This window comes from Protopterus annectens, chromosome 1.part1, assembly GCF_019279795.1.
Source record: "Protopterus annectens isolate FY-2018-M chromosome 1.part1, PAN1.0, whole genome shotgun sequence".
NCBI lineage: Eukaryota > Metazoa > Chordata > Ceratodontiformes > Protopteridae > Protopterus > Protopterus annectens.
In genome coordinates, this window is record NC_056726.1 from 520435661 (window position 1) to 520459792 (window position 24132).

At 39.0% G+C, this 24132-nt stretch overlaps 1 protein-coding gene across 1 annotated transcript in view; it reads right to left on the reverse strand.

Moving 5' to 3' along the window:
• MAP3K5 (mitogen-activated protein kinase kinase kinase 5) overlaps positions 1 to 24132 on the reverse strand; it is a 2923819-nt gene that overhangs the window by 60772 nt on the left and 2838915 nt on the right. Inside the window, exon 26 of the mRNA XM_044087116.1 lies at positions 9884 to 10130. Within this exon, the coding sequence (XP_043943051.1) occupies positions 9884 to 10130 (247 nt within the window). The remainder of the gene's footprint in view (positions 1 to 9883; positions 10131 to 24132) is intronic.

Consider the following 24132-nt stretch of genomic DNA (forward strand, 5'->3'; position numbering starts at 1 on the left):
GTGTGTGATTTTTGTTTATATTTGAGAAGGTCCTCTCTGTCTAAATTTGCAGCATAATTGCTTGCTGTATGTACATAACCCATGCTGTAACCTCTTTCTTGAAACCTATTAGACAAATCTTTGCGAAGGAATTCGAAGGAATGTTCATCTGAACAGATACGTCTCATCCTAATGAACTGAGACTTGGGGATATTTTTAGTGATATGTGCTGGATGAAAGCTGGATGCGTGGAGTAAGGTGTTATATTCTGGGTGTTTTCTGAATACTTCAGTGCGAAGAGTTGTCTTCATTCCTAGTGATCAACACATCCAAATATGTGATCTTGTGTGGGTCATGGTTGATGGTGAATTGTAAGCCCCACTTGTTATCATTGAGATACTCAACGAATTCCCCTCAAGTATTCCACATCAGACCTCCACACCATCCAGCAATCATCCAGATATCTACGCCAAATATCAATTTCCCCCAGGTAAATGTTATGTGTAACATCGTAGATGATTTGTTCTTCTATGTATGCCATATATAAATCTGCATATATGGGAGCAAATGATGCACCCATTGCAGTACGCCGGACTTCGAGATAACATTGTTGGCCATAGAAGAAAACATTCTTGGTGAGAACGTGTTCAGTCAAACAAATGAGGAACCTAAAAGTAGTACATTGGGTCTAGAACACACAGCTGACAACCGCTGAGGAAGGTAAATGAAAGGCAGATGTATTCAGTAAAGCAGTCAACAAATACGCTGTTAACTAAAGGTTAACACTCTTTAATTCCACTCCGTAATGTAAGCACAGGTCCTATTATGTGTTGTCCAGGTGTACAACAATCGTGAATGAAAAAGGTCAAAACCTAAGGTAGTCAAATCCCCTAACTTACTGTTAGTTAATAACAATGTGGGAGCCTAACTACCATACATTCATACCTCTCTAAATATTAATTAATTGGCTACAATAATTCCCTACAATAAAGGGAATATACTTATATAACTGTATAACTGTCTCTCTTTACATTACATGTTTTAAAACAATAGACTAAAATGATAACTTATTAATTGTTTTTCTGTTTTGTAGTTTGAAATCAATAGAGTCTAGTCGTCTGTTCCAAGTTACGCTAGACTCACCAATAGGCATGACAAAAATCGTTGCCTTTAATGTTCTTTTATGGGTTGACCTGATGAACCTACGCTCCCATATAAAGTCAAGACTTAGGGGTCAACAGTGTCCCTAGTTTATTACTGTTTACTGCCAGTGTGGGTGCACTATTACAGTAAAATTAGAAAAAAATAGTATAAAATACACCTATATGCAATTGAATGCTCGTGCCGTCACTATCCCCACATATTTGTTCTAATAAAATAGTCAAATGTAAATATTTACCTTGTTCAACAGTGAATGTGGGTAAAAAATAGTGAAAACACTAATTCCATGTGCTGTTTTGGATATATGTGTATAAAAAAATACATTATTCTAATTTTTAACCTATGTAATCCCTTTTCTTTACATATTATACTACTAAGTTCTATCTAAGTAGGTTCTTAATTTTTAAGAGACATGAAATTGAACAGCTTTCATTCAGGCCTGGGGGAGTGCATGCCATTAACCTAACTTGCCATTTCAGTTCTCTCCTTTCTAAATCCAATTTTAACATGATGTCATTCACCAACCCTTCCTCAATAAAGTTTTTTCTAGTTTGATCAATTATCAGAAACTTGAATTTGTGATCTGAGTACTTTGTGCAATGCCTGGCTAGGGCATTGTCATCCTTATTTTTGGCAATTGCATAACAGTGTCTATCAGTTTTGCCCACATAGAATGAAAAACAATCTATGCACTGAATTACTCGGTATGTTAACTTGAAAAGTTTCGTTTCTGATGTTAAACCTATCTGAAGTATTTATGTAAGCACAATATTTGCAATTCCCACATTTTGTTGTACCTCTTTTGGATGGTTTAGTTTTACTTTTTGTTTCCAATAATTTTTTCAAATTATAGCCCCTTCTATATGTAATAGTTGGACCGTGGGCAAGTATGTTTATTAAATCTTTGTCCAGTGACAGAGACCGCCAGTACTTTCTAACTATGTTGCCTATATTTGATGCTTCAATACAATATGTAAAAGTAAATGCAGTATTGAAATTTTCTTCAGTTTTACCCTCCCTATTATCAGATTCGTGTATTGAAGCCATTGTAAATAATGATGGAATTTGGTCAGTGCTGCCATTATACACTAAAGTGATGTTAGTTTTAACTTGACCATTCAAAATAGGTGCGTAAATGCCCCTATTTCTTTTTTCGATAACTTCCTCAAAGATGCTTTTTAGAAATAAATCAGGGTAGCCCCTGTTTATAAACATCTCGTGCAACAAGTTACATTCTTCATGAAAGTCCTCTTCACTTGTTACCATTCTAGCAGCCCTGACTACTTGTCCTTTGACAACTGATTTCTTTTGGTGTTGGGGCATGCAAAATGTAAATAACTGTTGCAGTGAGTCTCTTTTCTGTGAATCTTCGCTGTGTATTTATCAAGGTCCTTTGATAAACACACATCAAGGAAATTGATTGTATTATACTGGAAGTTTTTAGTGAACTTCAAAAAGTGTGTGGTTGAACTAAGGTAGTCCACCAACTGGTTTGCATAATGTTCATCTCCCTCAATAATGATGAATATGTCATCCAAAAACCTTTTGTAACAAAGGATTTGGTTCATCCATACACTATTAAGTAGATGTTCCTTTTCCCAGAATGCTAGAACCAAGTTGGAACCCATGGCTACCCCAACTTTTTGTCTAAAAAGCAAGCCCTCAAAAAAGATAAAGTTGTTTGCTAGAATAATCTCTAGTAATTGTTCAACCAACAGGCATTCATTATCTGGTGCACCCTTACCCCGGATGAAGTCTATGACCCACTCAGTTCCAAAAGTATGTGGGATGCAAGAATATAACTCACAGATGTCAACTGTTAGAAAGTTACCTGATGCATTAAATGGTGTATTCTGGATGCATTCTAAGAAGGACCAAGAGTCTTTTAGTATCTGTGTTTCAGATTCTACATATCTTTTAAGAATGCAGTCCACCATCTTAGCAGATGGATATGTTATGGACTGCCCTGCATCTACCAACGCTCTGAATGGTGGGTTAAGAACATTTTTATGTAACTTTGGTATACCAAAGATCTTGGGGATTCTGGGTGCCAGCATCGTAATGTAGCTGTATTGATCGATGTTTATGATGCCATCTGTATAAAGGTCACTAAAAAACATTTTTATTCGATTGTATGCTTGATTCAGTTCATTTCTACTTGTTTCCTCGTATGTGTCACTACCTAAAATTGAGACCATGGTGTTTGAATAATCACTGTTGTAGAACACTGCTAACCCCCCACCTTTGTCGGGTTTCATGAGCCTCAATGGTAGTTCTCTGATTGTATTCAATAAGTAGGTTTCCTCGTTTGACATATTCATTTTATGGTCATTATTATTGGAATGTCTATTAAGTTCCCTGAATTCATTAATACACAAATGTTCAAAAAGATTTAGTGTGTCGTTGCGGGGCGGATTAAAGGTGCTTGCTATCTTAAGTTCACTTGTGTTGTAACTGTTGTTACCAAACATGATATTTAAATTTAATTTACGTGTGAACATTTTAAAGTCCAAGATTAATTCAGTAATGTCACATTTTCTTGTTGGAACAAAAGTCATTCCCTTAGCAAATAATTCCACCAGTTTAGAGTCAATGTGACATTCAGTGTAGTTGTATATTTTGAAGTCATTTTTGGTATTTGATATGACTTCAAACAATCTTAATCCTGGTGTTGGTTGTTGCTCCTTGTGTTGTATCTCCGTTTCTGACCAAGGGGGGGATTGGTTGTCAGTTGTTCCTGGTAGTTTTTTTGTCCACCTTGGTTGTGCCTGGTAAAATTCCCAAGCTGAACATTGTGACTTGTTTCCGGTGCATTGTTAGCATCATCGAAGATTTCTTCATCAACATACACATGGTCAAGGGGCATTGCGTAGGTGTTCGTAGTAGATCTAACTGTCCCATGCCTGTTTTTATTTTGTTGTTTTGGATGGCTGGGACCATTTGATTTTGCTGTGGTATTGACTTTATTGGTAGGTGGGGGTTTTGGAAAAGCTTCCCCTTCTCTGTATGCCTTAAGATCCCTCTGTAGTTTTTTCAATTTGTTGCCCTTAAGTTTGGCCATTTGTTGAGAAACACTATTGAGAGTTCTGTCGAATTCGAATTTGTATCTACTGAAATCTATATCGTTTTTGATGTCATTTTCTAAGTTAGATATCTCATTGTTCAGGTCTTCTAAGGAAATGGCATAGTGTTTCATCATGCACTTTAACACTTCCAGGCCTTGATTGTTATATAGTTCAGTCAAGTCATTGAAAAAATCAGACCCAAATACAAGACCAGTGGGGTAAGAAAAGAGCCTTAACCCAATTTTTTCATCTATTTAAGTAGTTTAACTCTAACTGTAGTTTTTTTGCTTTGAACAATTTATTATCAAATATCTTAAGTTTTTCAGTAAGGTTGCCCATATTTAAAATATTATCAGATTGTTCAGTACCTGTGTTTGGTTCATCCATATTCAATTCTGCATTCAACCATGCCCTGATGTTAAAGTTGTTATCCAAACTGATAGGCCTCCGTTCTATATGATCCACTGGCTGGCGTTGTTCATTTGTGAACTTCCTCCGCCTTTGAGGAAGCTGTTGGTAATTACTGTTGGTGTTATTAGGTGAAGAAGAACCCCTCGAAGGACCGCTGGAGTTAGAACTGGTAACGTTGTCTACTTTCTCCGATAAGCGGTCGAGGCGTACATTAATCAAGTTCAAAAGTTGAGTTAGGTTGCCCTGAGATAGGTTTTGATCCCCTTCATCTTCCATCACAGAAACAGATGTCAAGAAAAGACCAGCAACGAAGTAAATCCAAACAAACCTAGAACACACAGCTGACAACCGCTGAGGAAGGTAAATGAAAGGCAGATGTATTCAGTAAAGCAGTCAACAAATACGCTGTTAACTAAAGGTTAACACTCTTTAATTCCACTCCGTAATGTAAGCACAGGTCCTATTATGTGTTGTCCAGGTGTACAACAATCGTGAATGAAAAAGGTCAAAACCTAAGGTAGTCAAATCCCCTAACTTACTGTTAGTTAATAACAATGTGGGAGCCTAACTACCATACATTCATACCTCTCTAAATATTAATTAATTGGCTACAATAATTCCCTGCAGTAAAGGGAATATACTTATATAACTATATAACTGTCTCTCTTTACATTACATGTTTTAAAACAATAAACTAAAATGTACGTGGCAATAACTTATTAATTGTTTTTCTGTTTTGTAGTTTGAAATCTCGACCCCAATAGAGTCTAGTCGTCTGTTCCAAGTTACGCTAGACTCACCAATAGGCATGACAAAAATCGTTGCCTTTAATGTTCTTTTAGTACATTGGGTCTAGCAGATATCTTTTCCAAGTAATTTAGGTATAATACATGACCACTGAGAGGAACAAAAGATGACCAATAACTCACAATAATATGGCAGCTGATTTTATTTAGAGTGATTAGTACTTTGATATGTTCAGGGTTGGTATCATGTGGAATGTGGTGTGAGATGACTGGATAAATAAGGAAATACATCTGCACCTTCTGGTAGGTCTAAATGAAAGTTAAACACCGAACCCAGTTATGGACAGAGTGTTATCAATACAACAAAACCAAGTTTCAATAAAAATACATACATGAATATGCCTGAGGGTCAGAAAAGTCCAAGTTTGAGTATTTTATTATTTCAGCTACTTGCATTAAGCAGTACCATCTTAACGTACACTAGACTGTTATGTGCTATGCTAATATGTACAAAAGATGGACTTTACAGTGGTATCATTCACTAAATTCTTTGTAACACCTTTATTAAATTATCACTCAAGACACAGACATACACACACTAATATAAAAGAAAACTAATCATATTAACATTTTTATGCATTTAACATTACATATATGCATTCTTTCTTTATGCCAGCTGTCATTCACTCCATTCACCGCAATTAAAAGAAAATAGAAATACAAATTAAATAAATAAAAGTCTAAGCCAACAGTACTTAACACTGCAACAGAAATAAAAGAACTGGAAGTGGGATCTTTAGAAAAGGGTAGATGCAAACTACATAGAAAAAAATGGAATACATTCAGAATAGTGTTTTGGAGGAGTGAGGCTTATGGGAAGGCAGGAATTGAGCAATTTATGTAAAGTTAGATTGATAATCATATAAAAACATGTATGTGATGTATAATGTTTGTAACTGTGAACATGTTAAGATGGTTTGTTTTCATTTTTATAAATGTATGTTTGCCTGTGTCTTAAGTGATAATTTAATAAAGGTGTTTAAAAAAAACGATCACATCTGGTCTTTCAGTCAGAAGTCTCCTATCCCTTTCTCTCTCCCTATACTCTGATATCAATCCCTGACAGTGAGGGCAATCTCTAACCTGCAGTCCAAACTTCTGCTTGGTGTCATCCCACTCTATTACCTTTCCCGCTGTAGCTATTTGCTCCCAATAGCTTGGCTCCTTTGCCAGTTTCTCTCCGTAAATTCCAACTCCCTCTTGCTTATATTCTGTAACACTTGTTGTTGGGTCTTACAGCTTTTCCCGGTTAGGGGTCACCACAGTGGAACACCGGTCCGCTGACTGGCAGTAGATTTTTACGTGCCGAGTTGCCAGCCCTGACGCACAACCTTCAACGAAGGTACGCCCATTCACGTATGTCTCCACACAGAAGACGCTCTAGCTGAGAATCGAACAGGGCAACGTCTTACTGTGAGGCGACAACGCTAACACAACACCACCACTGCAATATCACTACTTGCAGTTATTCCTACGGGCAAACTCTCCTTTCTCCATTCCCAGGCTGACTTGGTTCTTGAAATACTTTCTACAGTGATATGAATACAATATTCTTTATGGTTGTTGTTATTCTCCTTAAATTCTTGGTCTTAAAATTGGATTTTTTAACTCACAATAAACACAGAAATTATTATTTTTGTAATGTTTTGTAAATAACTTAAATAACGTACAACACATCAGTAACCACTATAGTTTCAAATAAAGGAATTCTGACTGTGTTTGATTGTTGAGATACACACACACATGAATAAAATAATTATAATGCAAATTAATATATGAACAACACTTAATATCTCGAACTGCATTAAGTACATGCCCAATATCAATACAGCTGCGCTATACATCACGCGATCTTTACAATGAAATCTTTCAATAGCTTGTATAGAATATATTGGGATCACATTACACAACAATCCTACTCCTCCATCTAATTTTTTCTGACCCAGTCTAGTGCTCTGCTACACATACTTGTAAAAACACCTTTAATATATCATTCAGACAAAACACTAAACTTCAGGCTGTCACAAATACTAAACTACTTGGGGTCATTAAACATGACAATCTAAACTTTGACCTAGGTCTCCTTTGCAAAGCATATTCCTTTCTCACATTGCAATTTAGAAAGATCACTGTCCTCTCATAACTACTGTCAGCTTCCTACTATGCTTCTGCAATATTCAACAATGCCAAGCCCTTGCTTTTAACAAAACTGGAAGAAAATTTGCAACCCACCTTCCAAGTAACAATCATCACTGCCTAGCACCCAGATGACTAAACTGTCAGGAATTCCCCAACTATCAAAAATTCAATCAACTTAAACTGGTTCAAACTTCAACACCTAAACAAATAAGCACTGAAAACAGTAATGCGATAGTATTCCCCATCTAGACCCTCTCAGGTCTAAGGACACATATCATGCCCGAGTCCATAGACCAAACAATAAAAATTGTGGAGCACTGTATTCATCACATGTACCCAAATGTTGGAATACTGTCCCACAAGGCCTAAGACAAATCATAAATTCTAAATACTTCAAAATAATCTTAGGATCAAATTCTTGGATTCTAAACTATGCTCCTGCCACTCTTCCCCTGGTTAAAACTGCTACAACTATATCCATCTGTCCTCCATCTGTAGGGCCCTTTTGCCTTCTTGTATAGTCTATGATTCTGTCTTACACCAGAAAACTCATTAGCTTACCCACACCTAGAAATTCTTACCAATCTGCTGTCTACAATAATAACATATCTAGTACTGCTGCCTATTAACCTTACATAAATTCTTAACATTACCACTGTTATTTAGTAAAACTTGAAATAAAACTCTGAGAAATATTTGCCTATGTCACAACTGATAATTTATTATAGGTGTTTAAAAAAAAGAATTATAATGAAACCTGGGATCCATGTCTTTTCAGTTTTGATGTTTATATTAATTTTTGCATCTTGTATGTGATATTTAACATTTGCTGTTTTGCAGTGTATTGTATGACATCTTATAAGGTTTGCTAACTGTGGAGCTTTTCTTTCTGGGCCTCTGTTGAAAAGGGGTCTATCCTGGCACAGTTGGGCTTTCCAGTAAATAAATTACTACTACTAATATGAATAGGCAATATCAGATGCCTAGAAGTATCCTGAATGGATACTAGAAGTAGTACCTTGAGACATCATCAGCATTTAATGTTAAAGTAAAGTGAGCTACAATCAAATGAGCAAAAGACAAAAAATGACATCTGCAGCAATTGGAGAGACCCCAAAAGTTCCTCACCAAAAGGATAAAGGGACTCCAAAATCTGTCATATGCTGCCAGATTGAAGAAACTCCAGCTCTATTCAGTCGCATACCGTCTGCTCAGAGGTGACATGTGCCTGACATACAAGGTCATGTCCAACCCGGAATTAATGGACATGCTCCACCTCAAAAAATCCAAATCCACCAAAACCACTAGAGCATGCGACTTAAACCTTAGCACGGATATAAATAGGACGTGCTGGAGGGATAGATTTATCACTCAGACTCCCTATGCTGTGGATCCATGTGAGGCAGAGCACCTCGCTGGCTCTGTTCAAGAGAAATCTTGACCTGTGGATGGGAGATCGTAGGTTTACCCCGGGAATCATCTCTGTGTCACTGCTGGACAGAGGCACAACAAACTAATGGGCACAGTATTTTTTCATATATGGGGTGGCGTAAGCCACAAAAATTTGGGCTAGGGTTATAAATGCCTTAGGGCAGATAGCCTAGTATAAACCTATGAACCTATATATACGTGTGCAAATTATAAACCAAGAAATCCAAAACAGACACAAAGTAGCAGTCACAGATTGTTATGATACACAGCAACATTTATAAAAAAAAAAAAACAATAACAATAATTTGCCTCCATCAAACTAAACGACACCGTTGCTAGCAGCAAACGGAAATCAGCAACATTCTACTAAAGAGGAGCTTATAAACAGACATGTTTACCCAATAGCAACATTCTCCTTAAAACAAAGAGTGTACAGAATGGGTAGAGCCATAACAGAAAAAAAAGCATTCCAAGCTGCATTGAATTATTTTACCAAGGTAACATGATCATTTAAAATAAATAAATGCTTTTTTTTCAAGAAGAAGAAAAAAGTTAAATGTAGACTGAAAATTTTTAAGAAGCGTTCAGCCCATCCATTCTGATTTTGCCATGAAAGGACAGCAAACTGAATGAAAATGATGAAATACAACAAAAGAAAGCCAATACCAATCTGACAATATCCAGATTATTGAAAACATAATTGTTAAATTAATCTGAAAAAGTGTTGCTTTACAAAAGAAATGCAAGTGTTTTTTTAAAAAAGATGACTGGCTCACCTATTATTCTGCCCGCTTCTTTATATTTTTAGATACCTATAGCATACTTTTTCTTCTGAAAAATTACTACATTTTATGACTACAGTGGACATGGATATGTGTTGTTTTAAATTACCTGTTTGTTTCCAGTTTCAACCTTCCCAGCTGCACAGTAAGAGACCTCTGAATGTTTTGGGAGTCATGAGACATAGTGGAGCTGAGCGTGCTCACACCTGACGTAGGTACTGCATCTTCATTCACAGCTATGGGCCGATGGATGGCTTCATTCTGCTGCTGTTGTTTATGAGACTCCTCCTCTTCTTCAACATCATCTTGATCAGCAGGATCACTTTCAGAAGCAAGACTGAAATGGGGTCTCAGTTCTAATGAGCAGAGAAAAAAGAATATGAAGCTGGCATCCTACAGCTACACTCTATTATATAAACATGGGAATACAGATTAAAAATTACAATGTAGTGGGAGTCACACATAACAAAAGATATTACTTAAAAGAAACATTTTTAGCAACAGATTACTAAATTGAGGAATGCAATGCATAAAAGAGAAGCCTCAGAGCACAGTTTGAGAGGTCTTCTGTCACTTAAGCAACAGTAAGGCAACTCCTATACTATAAATGCCTTATTATTATTAGAATGTTAGAATGCTTTTTATTGAAACTGTCTTTGCCTCTGTGGTTCTATCATAGCCTTACAAGACAGCAGAAAAAACACAGAGATTCTCATCGGCAAAGGACAGACCCACAAAGATGTGACAGAACCAGAGAGAGACAGAGCAGGAACACAAACACACACACATGTATGCACAAAATCCTATTTCCCTACATTATTTACACTCTTAAAAACAAAAATATGGTTCCACTGTCATTAGTGAGACAGCAGAGAAAAACCCCGAGCTGCTAATGCTAAACTTTCTGGAAGCAGATTTGAAGTCATCGCCCAGTTCATTAGTAAATATTGTGTTATTTTTCATGGTAGCAGGTGGTGTATATATTTAATAAAATCGCACACACACACACACACACACACACACACACACACACACACACACACACACACACACACACACACTTTCACATCTCCCTACATCACTTCATCCCACACACACGTGTGCGTGCACAGTGGCCTTAAATGAAAACATGGTCTGTAATCAAGTCTCTGTACAGCTTTTCCTTCACATAATCAAGTGAAGTAATGCACAAAAAACCAAAGACAAGCAAAGAATAATCCACGACCTTGAAGAAAGGAACCGGAACTCTGCTAAAGTCCACAAGGCTGTATTTTTATTTCTGAAGTATTCCAAAAGTCACAGATAAAATCACACAAGCGCTTTCGCTCAGGCAATCCTGAGCTTTATCAAGTGAAAACAATACTTCAGAAATAAAAATACAGCCTTGTGGACTTTAGCAGAGTTCCGGTTCCTTTCTTCAAGGTTGTGGATTATTCTTTGCTTTTCCTTCACATACACACACACACACTTGCATCTGCCTACATCATTTCATCCACACACACACACACACACACACACACACACACACGTGTGCACAGTGGCCTTAAACGAAATCATAAACTATGACTGCGCCTCCCTACATCATTTCCTACACTCACACACACACCTACCTACATCATTTTGTCCACACACACACACACACACAAACTTAAAGTCCCTAAAACATGCTGTACAGCTATGTAGTTTTGGTTAATTTTTAAATTATATATTATGCACACAAATGTATAAAAACTGTACCAACATTTACAAAAAGGCCGATGAAACATGTTAAAAGTACATAAAGAAAGAAGTTATGTACTCACCATAACGTTCCATGTGTGGTGTCCATCTTTGCCTTCATTCTTACCAGGATGGGTTCAGATCCGACTCAGCCTTTATACACAAACTTGAGGTCTTCCACTAGCTCGTGGTTAAACCCTATCCCAGCATGCACGAGGAATGCTCTCCAGATCTTGTTTGCAGTTATAATAAGAGTAATAAAAATAAAGACAGTTTAATAATTCAGAGTGCAATAAAGGAGGCCAGAGAATAATGATATCTAATTGTACCAACTTGGTCTTCCAGGAGTAAAAATGGCTGGGGGAAGGAGGGTGGGATGTAAGAATGAAGGTGAAGATGGACAACACACATGGAACATTATGGTGAGTACATACCATCTTTATATGATGTTGTCCTATCTCACGTTCATTCTTACCAGGATGGGACAGCTTCCCTAGCACCATCTTTCTTGGGTGGCTCAAGGGAGAATATTGTTTAGAATCATGGAACCAAAAAAGGCCTTGTTCTTGGAGGCCAAATCGACTTTGTTAATGAGTGATAAAGGTATGTGGTCTTGCCCATGTTGCCGCAGCACAAATGGTATCAATTGGTAGTCTAGCCAGAAAAGCAGAAGAGGTTGCAATGGCTCTTGAAGAGCGGCCTTTAACTCTATGGGGAAGATTTCTGGATTGAGATTTATAGATGAAGGTTATGCAGTTTGAAAGCCATTTTGAAAGTGTCACTTTAGAGACTGAAGTACCTTTTTTGAATCGGAAAAAGATATAAATAGCTGATCAGATTTTCTGAAGTTCTTAGTCCTGTGTAAGGAGAAACGTAATTGTCTATGCACATCCAGTTGATGTAACATGTATTCTGTCTTATTCCCATAACTTGGGTAAAAGACTGATAGCTCTATACATTGGTTCAAATTTGACTCTGAACGTACTTTTGGCAAAAAGGAAGGGCTTGTTCATAAGAAGACCCTGTCTCTATGGGAAAGCAAGTAGGGGGGCTTTACTGACGAGGCTTGCATCTCTGACACTCTTCTAGGAGAGGTAATTGCTATCAAGAGAATAGTTTTCCATGTTAAAAACTTGAGTTTGCAAGATGATGCTGGCTCAAAGGGGGGGAAATTAAACTAGATAGGATGAAATTTAAGTCCCATGGTGCTGGGGGGGGGGGTCTCTGATCAGTACCTTTAAGAAACGCTTTACATAGCGTATGAGACATGACGTTGAGGCCAGATTCACCTATATGAAAACTAGATATTGCTGCTAGTTGAACCCTAATGGTAGCCGCAGCTGCACCCTCGTTGAATAATTTTGCTAGGAATAATACAATGGACTTAACTGAGGCAGTAAAGGGGATCAATGTGGTTATGTGAAGCCCATAATGAGAATCTTTTCCATTTGCTTCTATATATCTTTCTCGTTGAAGCCTTATGAGAAGAGATTAGGATGTGTTTAACTGATGGAGAGGTTAGGAAACCTTGCTATGGTTGTAATCAGAGCAGCCAAGCTGTCAATTTGAGGGTCTGAAGGGAAGGGTGGAGCGTTCCTGACGCACGAGTCAAAAGGTCTGGAACTGGGTCCAGAATCCAAGGCTCCTCCCGAAGATGAGGCCACAGGAAGGAGAACCAAATTTGATGAGGCCAGTATGGGGCGAAGAGTATCAAGTCCCTTCCCAAGCAACTGGCTTTCTGAAGACCTTTGGGTATTAATGGAAAGGGAGGAAAAGCATAGAGACCTGAGGGCCAGTCGTGAACAAGTGCATCCCTTGGTGACTCCCCCGGATGGGTATAAGGCAAAGTAGCTGCTGCATTTGACATTCATGGTTGTCGCAAAAAGGTCACAGCAAGGCTGGCCTTATTTTCAGAAAATCTTTTCCACTACCTCCTGTTTTAGGGACCATTTGTGAGGCATCAGAATCTGTCTGATGAGTCTGCTATGACACTGGATTTCCCCGGGATGTGCATTGCTATCAGAAAACGTTGGAAGGAGGTTGCCCACTGCCATACTCTCAGAGCCTCTTGACAAAAGAGGTAAGATCTGGTTCCTTCTTGTTTATGTACCATACAACTGACATGTTGTTTGTCTGTATTGTAATAGTTCCCAGTGGAAGACAGTCCTGAAATGCTTGCAACGCTAGAAGCATCGCTCTCATCTCTAGGACACTGATGTGAAAATGGCCCTCGTGATCTTGCCAGGTGTCTTGGACTGTCTTTCCCAGATAATGCCCCCCTCCCCATCTGACAGACGTCCATGGTCACTGTGGCCAATGATTGGGGAAGTACAAATGGTCGACCTAGCATCACATGAGTGGAGTAAAGCCACCAAAGAAGGTTTTCTTTGAAATTTTCTATTATTATTTCGTGGGACATCAGCAATTCTAGCATCGACACTGAGTGGACAGTAGCGACTGCAGAATTCTCATGTGTAGACGTGCTAAGTGGATCAAGGTTATTGCTGTTGCCATGGTCCCTAAGACTTTTAGGATTATCCTTGCCTGCACTGTTTTCTTTGTCAGAAGGTTTAGAACCAGAAGTCATACAACTTGAACTGTTTCTGGAGGAAGTCTGGTCATCATATTTGTTGAATCCAGTTCTGCTCCTATAAATACGACATGCTGAGAAGGCAGCAAGGAGGATTTCTCGTAGTTTATTGCGATTCCTAGAGCAGAGAAGAGCTGCAAGATGGTGTCACTTGCTTTATTAGTAGATGCTCTGTGGTGGCAGTTAGGAGCCAGTCATCTAAGTATGGAAACACTGGAATCCTAGGTGCCTAAAGTGAGCCGTGGCTACTGCCATACATTTAGTGAACACTCTGGGGGCTGTAGTGAGGCCAAAGGGCAGAGCTTGAAACTGGTAATGACTGGCTCCCAGACGAAAGCGCAGGTGTCTCCTGGATCGCCTGTCCATTTTTATGTGGTAGTATGCATCCTGGAGGTCTACCAAGCACAACCAATCTTCTTATCCCAGAAAAGGAAGTACTGACTGCAGTGTTACCATCTGGAACCTGGTCTTTCTTACTGATCTTTAGATTACTGAGATCCAGAATTGGTCTCCAGCTCCCTGTTTTCTTTGCAACTAAAAAGAATCTTAAGTTCCGGATCCTATCTGGTCTTCTGGGACTGTTTGGATAACTCTTTTGTCTAGCAACTTTTGAATTTCTAATGTTGCCTGTTCCCTTTGATTTGGTGTAACATCTGGGATCTTTTTTATGTTTGGGATGGGGAAGGAAAAGGGTATGGAGTAACCTCTGGATATGATGCTTTGTACCCATTTGTCTTTCATTAGTTGCCAGGCTTCCAGGTACAAAGATAAGTGGCCCCCAACTGCCTCCAGATATGGACAGGTGGTCCTCCTTTCAGGAGGGCTGGAAGGGCTTACTAAAGAAGGATTCTCTGTTGCCCTGATTCTGAGGACCCCGCTGCTACATGGTTGGTGTCTTCCATTACTACTTCCCCCTCTGCCCCTAGGGGAAGATTCACCATGTGTGTCCTGGAAAGTTCTCGGAGATTTTCGAAACCACATTTTTCCACTTCCTTTCTGACCTGTGGGATATGGGCTGGTAGGTAGGGAAAAATGGACTCCTACGGCAGACAGAGTCTTTCCTTCTTGCTCACACCTGGTTAGTGTGTTCTTGACTTTAGGCCTGAACAGAGATGAGCCATCAAATAGGGCGTTCACAAAGGAAGATTTAAAGGGCTCTGCAAAGTCACACAAGCGCATCCAAGAATGTCTCCTTATGGAAATTCTGAACGCGCTGCTCTACTCACTCCATCTGCTGCATAAGAACTCAGTCTCATGGAGGAGTTGATAACTGAATTTAAGGTACAGCGCTCTGAAACCCCTTTAGCTACTGAACCTTAGAGATCATCTCCTAACTCCTTCAGGAGATCTACCTGTAATCTTGTAATATGGGTTAGGCAAATTCAGCGATCTGAGGGCAAGTCAAGGAAGAAAAAATATGCTTTCCATATCTGTCCATCGTACAAGACTCCTTGTTTGGTGGATGAACAGAAGATGAGGTTTCAGAGTTCCTTCATGGTGGCTGCCGCCACCACCACAGCATCTACTGGGACTCCCTTAGTTAAAAAGGTTTTGTCTAAGGAGGACGTGATGAACTTATTTGGCCTCCTAGAAACAAGTTCCACTGAATCTGGAGACTCCCACACCTTCCGAGAAACTAGATCCATAAGTTCATCAAAAGGTGGATACACTCAAGTGGAGGAAGGGTGAGATCCAAAGGCTTTCAGATACAAGGACTCCTCTGCCAAAGGGGTTAGTGGACTTCCAGCCACCTCTCTGTTTAATTTCTAAGATGTCTCCAAAGGAGGCATCATCAGGAGGTGACTATGGGGACCCTTCAGCTTCATCGAGGTCTGTATCAGAAGTGATGGACTCCTCTGGGGAGTCTCAATGCTTCTTCTTACATAACCTCTTCCAAGGGACCTCCTCAAGAGGGGTACACTGGAGAGGTTTCAGAAGAGTAGGGGGTGCCCTGTGGAGTATCCTGAGGCCTAGGATCTCTGTCTCCCTGTGGAAATCAGGATATAGAGGCAGACACCGGTGCATTTGGGGGAAGAACGTCCAGAGATGACAGCAGAACTGCCTGTGGAACAGTATTCTCCTCATCACCTCAAAAGCCCCCTGTCTCTGATACAAGGATATCCCTTGATCTGAAGTGGTTAAGGGAACCCCAGGATCAAGGATGATGGGCCCGAGCCCGATGTAGAAACTGAGCTCACCCGATCCGAAGCCCAGAGAGGCAAGGTTGGATCCGACAACTGTTGGATCCAAATCACCTCCCCAGACCTGACTGGAGGGTCGGCTCCTAGAATCCTCAAGTTCTGATGAAGCCGGACAACGGAGCAACAGTCGGATCTGAAGATCCCGACATAGGTCTCGGATCCAAGGTTCCACTAGAATCAGCTCAGGACATTCCGGCTCCAAAGTTGGATCGGAGGAGGGATCGGAGGAGGAATCGGAGCAGAAGGGGAGGATGTGGTCAGATCTGAAGCCCAAAGAGTTGGAAACAATAATAATTTGGCCAGTGCTGATGTCCTCTGTACTACTCAATCCACATCGCTGTCAGTTAGGCTCCTGGAAGACTGAATCAAGAGGGCTGGAGACTTGGTAGACTGTAGAATGGGTGACCTTAGGGTCAGGAAGAATGGCTCCAAGACTGGAGACCGGCTCCGAATATCAAATTCTGTCAGCACCAAGACAGAAGGTGTCGGGGCTGTAGACTTTTCAGATCTGATAGGCTTTGGATGCGGTGTTGAAATTTTTGCAACCTTTTTTGATGGCTCTGATGGAGCACTGGATGAGAAAGATCTCTTCTTAGACTTATCAGATAGATTTTGTAGTAGGAGATTTATTAGATTTTTGCAAACCCAGACCTTCTTGTATTGCTGCTTAGAAGGGGGAGGGGGTTAACAGTCCTCTCAATATTAATTTTTTCTTCTCCAGGAGAGCTCTATGGCTAAAAGAATGACATATAGAGCAAGACACCTGGAGATGGACAGCTCCTAGACAATAGACACAAACTGTGTGCCAGTCAGTCAAAATTTTTTTGAAACCTGACAGTTTCATATCCTTAGCAGACATTATAACTGAAAGGAAGAAAATAGCTGGAAAAGTTGTATTTTTTATATATATATATATATATATATATATATATATATATATATATATATATATATTATATATATATATATATATATTTTTTTTACTTTTTAAACAGATATAAAAACAGTCCTCTAACTTAAACAGGCAATGCCCAGCAGACAGAAAGAGATACTGAAAGAAGAAAGCCCTCTAATTTAAATGGGGTAAGGGGGAGGCAGTTCTCTAGCTTAAGCAAACTGTCTATAAGGGGAACTTTGAACAGAAAAAACAGCCAGAGTACGAGCACTCTAACTTAAATGGGCTAATTAAAGTTTTAAAAATGAAGCTGGGAGAGGGAGAACATGGCCAAATGAAAGACGACAGCCAACAGCAGAAAATAACCACAACAAACGGAAGTAAACTATGTAGCACAAAAAACTATTATTTCTAAAAAATAATGGAAATCAGTAATCTTTCACAGTAGAAAATATTAAAAAGGTTATACTTAGCCAGAACTGGTAGAACGAGCACCCAATCTTGTTTAGTGGCAAACGAGATCTAGGGAGCTTTCCTAATGCATGCTGGGATAGGGTTTGGCCACGAGCTAGTGGAAGACCTTGAGCTTGTGTATAAAGGCAGAGTCGGATTCGAGGTTGAAGGCGAGATAGGACAACAACACATCTATAGTTATTTAAGAGGCCCTACTAAAATATAAAGTCATCGGCCAGTTCATTACTAAATATTTTGCTAGTTTTCAAGGTAGCAGGTGTCGAATATATTTAATAAAATCACACACATGCACACAAACAATCTCACATCTCCCTATATCATGTACACTCTTAAAGACTAAAATATGGTCCCTAAGTAGTAATGAGCAACAAATGCTTTTTGTTTAGCTGCAGAACAGAAACTGCTGCAATCTAGTTTGAATTTTACAAACAGAAAACTTCTTGCTAATTTGATAATTAATGTCAAACAACAGTACCGTGTGGATTGCATAGCAGTTTCAGTGTTATGATACACCAGCTGATGAAGTGGAATATAACATTACCTTATCAGTATTTCCTATGCTGCTTACACATTACTTAGTTTAAACTGCACTGAAAAAGCATAGAAGAATTTTCAGTTACAAACTGTAACTAGTCTGAATATTTTACTTGTTTGAGTGGGACCCTTCCAGTTGGATTTTTGCAATAACTATATCGAGGTGGAACTACTGAAAGTAGCTGCAGGGATTAAGATACTTGTTGCAAATGCCTGTGCATTAGATGAAGTACTGTTTGCACCACACTTTAGGACTACTGACTACTGATGCATCTTTTTTAATTCAACAATGATTCCACAAATGTCAATAAAAGGGTAATGGAATAAATGTGAGTGCCTCCACTCCAGCAACTGTGCAATGCTTCTCTGTGGTAATAGGAGGAGTAAAATAGCTTACTTTTCATTCAGAACAGTCAAATAGGATAGGCAGCTGTGTTAAAACTGTTGCGTAGCTTGACAAGGATCCACTGGTGCTGATTACAGGCTGTCCATTTAATCAGCATCATGTAGTCAAACACAGTACCAGCTTTATTTCAACTAATAGGGGTGGCCTTTTAACTTTCCCACTATTTACCCTGCAGTTGTATTGATACTTACATACCTTTTTTTCTATAATTCTAATTTTATTTCTCTTTTAGATATTTATAGTAAAGACTAAAAAATAAAAGTATAAAACAAGACTTTTTAATAAAGACTTTTTTATTCAGTCACTCTGAAAAGTAAAACATAAGGAAGAATGAAAACTATGCAAATGAAACAGATACACTGTTTTCAGAAAAGCATTTGAGGTTGGTTTTGCTGATTCCTGCTACATCTTGTGGTTCTTTATTACCATAATCAGCAAAACCAACCTTGATGAGTGGACTGGAAACCATAAATTTGTCCCAGGGGTTCCACCTGTGTCCCTCAATGACCAGGGCGACAGGCGCTGAATGAGATTTCTTTCTGGGGATAAACTCTTGGCTAGGCTTGTAAGGGCCCCAGGTCCATTAGCCTAGTAACCTCCTATGAATGCTTTTCTGAAATCAGCTTGCCTGTGTTTCTTTTGCAAAGTTTTCACTCTTCTTCCTTAATTTTGTACAGCGACTGAATAAAAAGCATTTATTACGAATATCTTTTTCTTTATATTTTTATTTTTTTCTATTATTTTTATCTATGGTACATAAGCCATTTCAAAGTTAACCATCTACAACTATACAATTTTAAAGGATAAGAGGCTAACAGCATGAGCACAATTAGGGGTACATGATAATGCTTTATTTCACATTTATGGAGTACTGGTTACAGATATTGCAAAAAGCACATACACAGTTTTTGACACCATTACTGCAGCACAATAACAGATGCAATGAATGTGTCATTATTTTCTGTGAACATATATGTATATGTCTTTTTAAATTAAAACAGGATTTGGGGTATACAAGGGACTTTTAAAAACCATCTGCAGCTAAGCAGGATCTTTGAATAGAATAACTTATGCTGGCAGGAACAAGGACTGATTTCAAGGTAAAGAATGCAGCTATCCACTGCAACAGGAACATCTTGAGCTGATCAGAGAGGAACACATGGCAAGAACTAAGGATTACATCTGTCTAGTAACAGAAATGTGATAAGGTCAAGTAGAAAGCACATGAAAAGCAGCATCTGAATTGTGAGACTCTTTTATGTTAATTAGCTGATAAAACCTAACTTTTTGATGTGGAAAGAAATTTCACTTTCAGACTCTTGGTCCTTCCTCAGGTCTATAAAAACATACAATCCCAGAACCTATTTAAAACCACAGTTAACCAATCATTTCAATGCATCAGTTTCCACCCTCTAAGGGCGGGCTTAATTGGTACACAAACATTGAGACCTGGTGTTTTATCAGACTGTAAAGTTGCAATCCATTGCATTTCAGTTATTTCCATTTTATTCACTACGTCTCCACCCCTAAAGCTTATTTTAACCCCTTGCAAAACTAAAAAACTAAACATATGCCCATTAAATCTAAGAATATGTTTTGCTAGAGCATTAGCTGTTTTTAGACAAGGAATATCACTTAAATGATGCAGGACCCATTCCCGTAGCTCTTTATTACATTTGCCAACATAAAATGCCGTACATTGTTGGCAGTTAGCTAAATAGACAATATCTGGTGACCTACAATCAGCATGAGCATTAAAATAAAATATTCTGCCACTCACAGGATGTTCAAATTTTGCATCGTTACAAATATACCTACAAATACTAATTTTTTGACATGGGAATGTCCCTTTACTAACTGAGATTGTAGATACAGTAGGATTCTGAGAATGGTGGAAACAGAAATATTAATAAAGAGCCAGAAGGGAAGATGAGATTAGCCCTTACATATTCCAGTAATATTGGAATGGTATGCGATATTATTAAACGTAACTGGCCTGTCTTATTGATGGATGATAAAATTAAGGGCATAGTCGGATCTTCTCCAGCATTTGCTTTTAAAAATACTCCTTCCTTAAAACAAAAATTGTTACGTGAGAGAAAGGAAAATTAGTAAAATATCTGACAGGTTAGGGACATTTCCCTATCGTTCATGCAAAGCTTGTCAGCATATTTCTAGGAAGAATCATTTTGTGCATCCAGATACAGGAGCAATGTTTAAGTTTAATATATATACTGACTGTACCAGTACTAGTCTGGTTTATTTGGCTAATGTAAAAAATGTCCTAGTTTTTATGTAGGAATGACAGGTAGAAGGTTAAAAGATAGGGTAGTAGAGCATTTAGGATATATTAGACGGGATGTGCCTACTAATGCCTTGAATAAACATATTGAGCAGAAAGAAGGGCACACATTTGAGTCTATGGTACTACGCACTTTTAATGCGAGTCCCAGGGGAGGGAGTATTCAGAATAGGATAGAAAAAGAGGAATTACATTGGATTATAACTTTGCAGGCTGACAAAGGATTTGGCTTGAATGAAAGTGTACCTTTAAAAACCCTTCTGATAATACGGAGACCAATTCATTGATTGTTAACAACTGAAACTGTTTTAACTGGTTAATTAGGTGCTTAGATCTTTATTTAAGAGTGTTTGTTACTTGTATATTTTATGGTCTGATGAAGTTTTGTATGAAAGCGCTTACCTGAAGTTTTGGAATAAATCAATACTTTTCTTATAGCCTTGGTTGTCATATCTTCAGCTTGGACTGTACTTAACTACTTGTGGAGATTGGCAAATTTTGGTAGTGCATTCATTTTTATCTGGTTGAATCCAACATGTTGGCTTAATACGCTGTTAGATACCATACATTCTGCTTGCCAATAGGATAATTTCCTAAGTTAGTTTAATCAGTTTACTTATTGCAAGTGAACAATGCAGCAGAAACTTCTACAATTTTATCTTCTTTCCAAGTAAAAAATAAATACATTCATCATGTTTACTGAAACTCTGACAGATGAATATTCTGGGTGTATATCACAATCGAAATCCCAAAATATCGAACACCATAAGCTCGAACTTGGAATGTCTAAATGTTATATAATCGAAAGCTCAGAACAGTGAATTTTTTCCCAGGGAAAAAATTTGCTGTTCCGAGAAACACACACACACACACAATACAAGCACACCAAAAAACGTAATCCACACATAAACACTTAAAATCCTACTTCTAACCCTACACTAAACCGTGCATACACTACTGTCTATCCACTTACCTTAACCCAAACCCTAACCCTAAGGTCCGTAACTATCGCACACTCACCTTACCCTCTCCCTAACCCTAAGGTCCCTAACCTAAGGTCTTTAACTATCCCATTCCCACACTCACCTTAACCTGGTCCATTCGCACACTTACCTTAACCTGGTCTGTGACCTTGCACCACATTGGAAAAAATAGCGAAGCGGCAGAAACAGCCCACCAAATTCTTTCCCTAGGAAATAAGCTGATGTTCTGCAGCTTCGCCATTTTCAGTGTTCGCTGTTTTGGGTTCGATATTATAACATTCGACGTTTTACTACTTTGATGTTATGATATAAACCCAATATTCTAGAATCTAAGTGATATCTCCAGTAAATATTAACAAAATAAATTGCAGCCTGGCTGTGTGGCACAGAGTGATGGAGCCCTGAAGTCACACAGATGACCAAAATTTGATCATCGGCCTTGGCATTGGGAACAGCCAAACAGAGGGGGGAGGACTGAAGTAGTGAGACCACTCATATCTCCCAAGAGGGAGAGTTAGGTCAGTTGGGAGCACACTGCATAGGGATGGCTTCCCTGACAGAGACTGGGGAAAAGCACCTCTTGTGCTTCTGGGCTGAAGCAGGGCTGCATAGAGAGAAATACTCCTTGCAGAAATGAGGGGGAATGCTCATCACAGTACACCCACTGTACTTGCTCTACCCTCGTACTAAACCAGGTGAGCTCAGGGATATTAGTGTAAACTAGAAAACATGAATTGCCCCTGAAACTGCCGGAATGATGAACCTTCTCCTCCAGTAATGAGAAATGAATGGGCTGACTGGACAGGAGGGATCCGACGGTTGACAGGCCGCACGGGGAAGTTGTGGAAAAAATTAAACGCAGTGGCCTATATAGAACAATTTACTGCTTGGAGCTGGTTCTGTGGCAAAGAAAGATAAAACCCTGAATGTGACACAGGTGAGCAGGGACAGATTAGACATCCATGTACTAGAGGAGCCAGCAGGGAGGGTGAGAATAAACAGTCAACCTGACTCTCCCATCCTGGGCTAAGGAGGCAACTCAATCCATAGCAAGGTCATGAAGACTGCTACAGAAGCAATGAACTGAACCATATGCAGGATATAACCATACTGCATGCTGTGTTGTAGCAGGGTTTGTCACATACGTGGACTGATGCATATGTCTGCGACCTGGCACTACATTCTCCAGCTTACAGGTATGCATAGCAAACTGCCACAAAGCGAAGTTACATCAGTAAGCAAATTTCCAATATTGCACAGAGGATGATGTTACACTTGGATATAACCCACTGTCTCCCTATATTACTTTAATCAATAGGTCTCCTTCTCCTAAAGTGTCCCCTCTTAAAATCTCATGTCTAGTCTGGAAGTGTGGAACTGCAAGCAGATTGCTCTTACCTAGAGGGCTGATTCTACAGAATGCAGCTGGCTGGTTAGACTGCTAATGGAACCAAACAGTGCAAAGTGGATAAAAAAATCTACATGTATAAGAACAGAAGAGGGAATGGGATGGCACTGTAACACACACCATTTGCCTAATGCGCTACTACTACTGAATATATGATTAGTCAAACTCTATTGCATGAATACAATCTTCATCCTCCTGCATTGCTACAGCTGATTACAGGATTCTAGGAACTGCAAGGGCAAAATAATCTGCATGGAAGGGTGTGGTAGTGGGAGGAGGTTACTCTCAACAGAAAACAAGTTCTTATATAATATGTCTGAATGCAATTTTGGACTGTCCATCTGAAATAGCATTTATATTTGCGCATGTCACACTGCTGTCCTAGGCCTGACAAAGTAAGCACGTCTGCCAGTGGTCATACAACACTGAACAACAGACTGAGCCATCTCTGAACCTGGTAATGTACATCCCTTGTCAGTACCTATACAAACTACTACTACTTTGATTGTCACCATCAGGCAGCAAGAAGGTTATCTTGTCCATATTTTTTTCAGTACTCATCTTTAACATTGTGCTTGAGTATTAAAAGTAGCTGCTATTTCTATGACAGTGCTGCACATCATCTTCTAGAACACACAGCATGTTTTATTTTTTGTATGTTTTCATCTTTGCATACCTTAAGCTAAGGAAATGATGAAAGGCATAATCTGAGAGCAGAACTGGATTGCAGTCCATTGGCAGTGTTTATTTAAATCGACTCAGGTGCTGCTCTCCCTCTCCACCACTCCCCCTCCCAGCCATCACTATGACCTACCCAGCTTGCCAGAGTGGCACTTTTTCAAGACA